This window comes from Silene latifolia, chromosome 1 (assembly GCF_048544455.1).
Source record: "Silene latifolia isolate original U9 population chromosome 1, ASM4854445v1, whole genome shotgun sequence".
Taxonomy (NCBI): domain Eukaryota; kingdom Viridiplantae; phylum Streptophyta; class Magnoliopsida; order Caryophyllales; family Caryophyllaceae; genus Silene; species Silene latifolia.
In genome coordinates, this window is record NC_133526.1 from 35,651,192 (window position 1) to 35,658,254 (window position 7,063).

The 7,063-nt window shown below is 32.6% G+C and overlaps 1 protein-coding gene across 1 annotated transcript; it reads left to right on the forward strand.

Annotated features, from left to right (window-relative positions):
* Positions 1 to 1,371: 1,371 nt before the first annotated feature.
* LOC141643964 (protein FAR1-RELATED SEQUENCE 9-like) lies at positions 1,372 to 6,807 on the forward strand. Its single transcript, XM_074453374.1, has 7 exons — positions 1,372 to 1,444; positions 3,099 to 3,231; positions 3,352 to 3,494; positions 3,596 to 3,916; positions 4,103 to 4,611; positions 4,813 to 5,384; positions 6,744 to 6,807. The coding sequence occupies exons 1-7, from the start codon at positions 1,372 to 1,374 to the stop codon at positions 6,805 to 6,807; spliced, it is 1,815 nt and encodes a 604-aa protein (XP_074309475.1).
* The last annotated feature ends 256 nt before the right edge of the window (positions 6,808 to 7,063 follow it).

A 7,063-nucleotide genomic window follows, 5' to 3' on the forward strand; every position in this document is an offset into this window, starting at 1 on the left:
GCCGCCACAACAGAAGAAGACGCCGCCATCTGCCGCCTCCCTCCCTTCTCCTTTATCTCCCCTTTCTTTCCTTGCTCTCTCTTTGTGCAACATGGTGTTTTTGTGGGTGGAGGATGTTGATGGTGAAAGGTAGGTTGCGGCGAGATCCCGTCTTTGTAGGTGTTTCTTTAGTTTTTGATTTTTTTTAGATAGTGGTGCCGGTTGGTGGTGTTTTTTTTTAAAAAATTTTTATTAGTGTCGTGGTGGGGATGGGATGGCGACAGTGGTGGTTTTAGTGCGGTAGAGGCGGCTGGGGTGGTGGTGGTTATGGGTTGTGTTGATTGCGGTTGATGATGGTGTTATTTCATGGTTGTCGGATTAAAGTTACACCGACATGGACTGAAGTTACACCCGTAAAGAAATAAAGTTACACTGATATGGACTGAAGTTACACCTGTGAAGAACTAAAGTTACACTTATAAGGATTGAAGTTACACTGTTTATGAACTAAAGTTAGACTCGTAAAAGGATTAAAATTACATAAATTCTAAAATCACTATATTAGTATAAAGCTACACAGTTAAGAGTTAAAGTTACACTCTTAGAAGACAACAGTTTCATAAATTAGGACTAAAGTTACAAAGACTCTTAAAATTCTATAAATTAAAATTTATATATTCAAAATAATTTTTTATATAAAAAATGACTTTAAAAAACTAAAGTTACATTTATATAGAATTAAAGTTACACATATAGACTAAAGTTACACTCATAAAACAGTTAAGTTACACTCGTAAAATGATTGGCTGAGAATAGGACTTAGGGATTCAACCAAAATGACGGACTTACCTGAACCTATCTCTCTCTCTCTCTCTCTCTCTCTCTCTATATATATATATATATATATATATATATATATATATATATATATATATATATATATATATATATATATATATATATATATATATATATATATAAGCAAATGAGTTGACAAAACCCAATTATCAAAATTTGCGACTTCATAAAATTCCTAGCTGTTTCTCTCTCTTTCTCCCCCTATCTCTCTCTACTGATCAAACACTCTATTCATCAAACAAAATCACGCAGAATTCATCAGTTCTTCAAATTTTGATCAACAAATTTGATCAACAAATTCCTCAGTTCTTCAAAATTTGATCAACAATTCATTCACTATTTTGATTTTTTCAATTAAAACTATCAATTTGTTCATCAATTTTTCTCCGAAAACCCTAATTCTTCAAATTCGACTAAAGGTATTGATATTTCTTCCAATTTCTGATTTAATAATCGAATAACTTGAGTAATTGAATCAAATAACAAATTCTAACTTGATTTACGTGTTTTTTTCCATAATTTTCAGCTTCAACGATGTTGAATTCAGACGATCAAACTCTTACTCTGCTTGATAATATTGCTGATAATCAAACAACGATGAATTCAGGTATAAATTTGTGACAAAATGCTGATATAATAACTGTTGTTATTAGGTTCATAAGTTTTTTGTTAAAATTATTGATTGCATGTATATTATTTTCATATTGTTATTCATTTTGTCGTTATAATAACTACTACATAATATCACAATAATTGCATGTAAGTTTTCATTCATGATATTATTCAATATCTAGTATTTGAATAACTGGATTAGAATAATACAATAACTGACTTACAGTATTAAAATAACTTTGATATTACATTAAAATAGCTGTGATGCATTGTGCTGGACTAGGCTACCAATCTCAGTAAAAAAACCTCCCCTCTATGATAGAATAATTGGATTTGCATAATATAATAACCGCATTATAACGTTAAAGTAACTGTTGTAGCAGAAATTGTTTTTTTCATAATAAATACTATTATATAGGATCTAATAAAAATATCCTTACAATAGCTACTCTTTAATAATGAAATAACTTTAATATTACATTAAAATAACTGTGTGTGCATTGTGGTGGACTAGGCTACCAATCTCACTAAAAGCCTCCCCTCTCTGATAGAATAATTGGATTTGTGTAATACAATAACTGCATTAAAACATTAAAATAACCGTTGTAGCACAAATTGTTTTTTTCATAATAAATACTATTTTATAGGATCTGACAAAAATATCCTTACAATAACTACTCTTTAATAATGAAATAACTTTAATATTACATTAAAATAACTGTGTGTGCATTGTGGTGGACTAGGCTACCAATCTCACTAAAACCCTCCCCCCTCTGATAGAATACTTGGATTTGTGTAATACAATAACTGCATTAAAACATTAAAATAACTGTTGTAGCAGAAATTATTTTTTTCATAATAAATACTATTTTATAGGATCTGACAAAAATATCCTTACAATAACTACTCTTTATTAATGAAATAACTTTAGTATTACATTAAAATACCTGTGTGTGCATTGTGGTGGACTAGGTTACCAATCTCACTAAAACCCTCCCCTCTCTGATAGAATAATTGGATTTATGTAATACAATATCTGCATTAAAACATTAAAATAATTGATGTAGCATAAATTGTTTTTTTCATAATAAATACTATTTTATAGGATCTAACAAAAATATCCTTACAATAACTACTCTTTAATAATGAAATAACTTTAATATTACATTAAAATAGTTGTGTGCATATTGTGGTGGACTAGGCTACCAATCTCACTAAAACCCTCCCCTCTCTGATAGAATAATTGGATTTGTGTAATACAATAACTGCATTAAAACATTAAAATAACTGCTGTAGCAGAATTTTTTTCATAATAAATACTATTTTATAAGATCTAACAAAAATATCCTTACAATAACTACTATATAATAATGAAATAACTTTACTCTTACATTAAAATAACTGTGTGTGCATTGTGGTGGATTAGGCTACCAATTTCACTAAAAGGTCCCCCCTCTGATAGAATAATTGGTTTTGTTTTGTATAGAATTTAAGATATTGAAATTAATAATACCATAACAGTTCTCCTGTTTTAATGTTTCCAAGCATTGAAATTAATACTACCAATGCAACAACTTTGTCTACACCTACCATTGCGTCTGAAATAGGAGAAAATACTATCCATAATCTATCATTGAGATATACTCCAGGTGACAGTGAGGAGTGGAGTAGGATGGTAGAAAATGGTTTCAAGCCTGCTCTGGGATTAATGTTTGTAAAGCTGGAGGAGACAATAGAGTTTTACAATTTATGTGCTGTGGCTTGTGGTTTCATACCAAGAAAGTACACACAAACAAGATTCCGTGATGGTCTGATAGACAAAAAATCAATGGTCTGCAACAGAACATGGATTCAAAGAGGATCACAAAAAACTCAAACCTGTTGTTGAATTTGAAAACACAGAAGAGAAAAAGAAGAGGAAAAGATCTGTAGAGCCAAAAAAACAAAAATAACAAGATTTGGTTACAAGGCAAAAATACAGTTTTGTGCTGTATTCAATGACCTTAAGGAGCTAATAGGTTATGCCATTGATACGTTTTATGAAGGTCATAATCACAGACTCTTCTCACTCAAAGAAAGAGAATTCCAGAAAAATTTAAGAACACTTAATCTTTACATTAAGCAGACAATTGTTAACGTTACATAGGTGACAAGGATGCTGACATGATTCTCGATTATTTAAAGGCGCTTTCTGAATCACAAGATAACTTTTACTATGCTTATCAAGTTGATGAGGATAACTGTTTGGCTAGAATCTTTTGGGCAGATGCACAAGCAAGAATGAATTATTCCTTGTTTGGGGACACCATCACCTTTGATCCTACTTACGGTACTAACAAGTACCACATGGCCTTCACTCCATTCACCGGTGTTGACAACCACAAAAAATCGGTGACTTTTGCTACTGCACTTGTCGATCATGAGAACGATGGGTCACTCATTTGGGTGTTTAAGAAGTTCCTTGATTGTATGGGCAACAAGGAACCTCAGTGCATTCTTACGAATCAAGATCTGCCAATTAAACTCGGGGTGCGTTCTGTATTCAAGAAAGCAAGACATCGCTACTACATGTGGCATATAATGAAAAAACTTACCGATAAAGTTGAGTCATAGATTTGTAAGGAGATTGACTTTATTGAGCGAATATGTGCAGTTGTTTGGGATACTGACTTGGAACCCATTGAGTTTGAAGAAAAATGGTCTCAAGTGATTAATGACTTTGAGTTGAATGATAATACTTGGTTGACATACATGTATGGCAAAAGGCACAAATGGATATCTACTTACTTTAGATATTTGCCTTTAGGCTACTTTTTGAAAACTACACAAAGATCAGAGAGTCAAAACAGTTATTTCAAAAGATTTGAGAGCATAGATGGCACACTTGTAGAATTTTGGTTGCGTTTTCAGAGTGTGATGGAACAACAACGCTATAATCAGAGATTTCTTGATGCTGCAAGTGACAGCACTTTGCCACAGGTTTCTTCTAAGACAATGATTGAGAAACATGCCTCTAAAATCTACACACATACTGTTTTCTATGAGTTCCAAGAGCAAGTGCAAATGGCTCCCTGTTCGTGTGCCGTTAGGGGATTTTCTGAGCAAGGAAACATGCACATTATAAATGTTGAAGATGCCTACAGAAAGCATAGAATAATTCAGGTTATTCCATTTTATAAACATAATTGTGTTTTTACTTTAACATACAATAACTGTGATAAAAGAATACAATAACCGTGTTTTAACATTAAAAAAACTGATGGACTTCTACCTTGGTGTTCATTGCTAGTCTGCATAAAATAATTCATGTTGAACTATATAATAACTACGTTTGCATTTTGAAATAACTACACTGTAATGCAGGTTGCTCACGATAACGAATCAAAAGAAACAACATGTACGTGCAAGATGTTTGAGAGGAAAGGAATCCTTTGTAAACACATTATATGGATTATATCAGGAAAAGGACTGCAAAGCATATCGGAGCAGTACATCGAAACCAAATGGACGAAGAAATCATATAGAAAGCCTTTGTATGGACTGGATGGAAAGTTATTGCAAGACTACGATCCCACTGATTTGAGAAAGTTGGAATTATCAAGGGTATGGTCTGAGTTTTATGCAACAATAAGTGTTCTTAACTCGATGCCTAAAACTCAGATCAAAGAGCTAAGTTTGATGCTTTTACAATTCCGAAAGAAAATAAATCCAACAAAAGAGAGCTTGACAAAGGAACAAGAACTGGAAATGCTCTTAGGTTGTTCGGCAAAATCAAATATTACTGTTCTTCCGCCAAAGATTGCAAAAAACAAAGGAAGTGACAAGAGAATAAAATCAAACAAGTATAAGGCAATTGAGAAGGCGAGCAAACCGAAGAGGCTATGCAATAACTGCAAACAAATGGGAAACCATGACAAGAGAAACAGTCCAAATCCGTTTGTTGAGCATGCTTTGGAGGAAGAAGATGAAGAGGAAAATGAAATGTAGGATGAAGAAGATGAAGAAGAAGAATGAAAAATGGATTATGTTTGGGCTAAAAATAGCACAATAAGAGAAGGCCCACTTGGTGAATAAAAGATCTAGTAAGGAGAAGGGGGGTCCACGGTTGGAATAGAGCGCGAGGAAGAGGATGGGCCGACATGCACGCAGAAAGAGATTGAGGCCCGTTAGAGGAGACGTCCGGATTAAGGAAAGAAGAGTCAGGGAGAAGTTAGGGAGAAGTCAGGGAGATCAGGGAGAATTGAGGGAGACGGCCAAACATGGAAAGAGTTTTTATGGAAGTTATATTCTCTTTTCATAATCAAGGTAGGACATATCTAGGGTTCTTACCCTATAAATACCCAGATGAGTAATCAAAGGAGGACATTCATTCACACACATTCACATCAAAACATTAGCACATTCTCATATTCATATCCGTCCAAGATTTAGCAAGCCCGAAGCCTCGTGCCAACTAGATTAGCATTACGTCTCAATTGTAATCATCCTCCTATTCAAGAATAGTGCAATATTTGAAAGGGTACCGTCCCTCCCGCGGTTGTTCCCACATTGGGTTTTCCGCGTCACCAAATCTCACGTGTCAATTTATATTTCGTACTTTATTTCTTTATTTACGCATCAACATACAAACAATTAATCGAATATCCAACGAGTAAGACCACATTGACCCGAATCATCCAATTCGGTAAAAAATACCTAAACAGATTACGCTTTAAAATAATCAAGATTATGCTTTAAAATAATCAAGATTATGCTTCACAATAACCGCATAATTGCAATAATTGTGTTAGACTTTTACAATAATCAGAGTTATACTTTACAATAATTGTGTTAGACTTTTACAATAATCAAAGTTACGCTTTACAGTAATTGATGTTGAATTTTTTTGCAATTGTTCTGATTTTTGTTCATTTAATACCTTGCGCTATTACAATAATCATGGGAAAGCTTTACAATAATCAAGGTTATGCTTTACAATAATTGATGTTGAATTTATTTGCAATTGTTCTGATTTTGTTCATTTAATACCTTGCACTATTACAATAATCATGTGAAAGCTTTACAATAATCAGGGTTATGCTTTACAATAACCACAATTTACAAAAACTATAATTTACAATAATTGACGTACCAAATTTCTATAAAAATATAGTACCAAAATTACATAAAATATAGTGCCAAATTACCATAAAATCTCTCCTTCAAGACCACAATAAGGAATTTGTTACAATAATCAAAGATATTGATGTTGAATCTATTTGCAATTGTTCTAAATTTGTTACCACACTTGCCAGTTTGCTCTTTGCGGACGACAAGAATCATGTAAAGAAACATAAGAGACATAACAAATTTGCATAAATATATTAATTTGATGAGTTGTAACTTGACACGGTAAAAAGCTTATTACGTCTCAGAATTTGTTACAATAACCAAAGATATGCTTTAAAATAATTGGGCAAGAGCTTTACAATAATCAGCTACATGAGAGCTTTAAAATAATCAAACATATGCTTTAAAATAATTGGGCAAGAACTTTACAATAATCAACTACATGTGAGCTTTAAAATAATTCCATTTGATAATTTGAATAACTGTCTGGAACTATTACAATAAC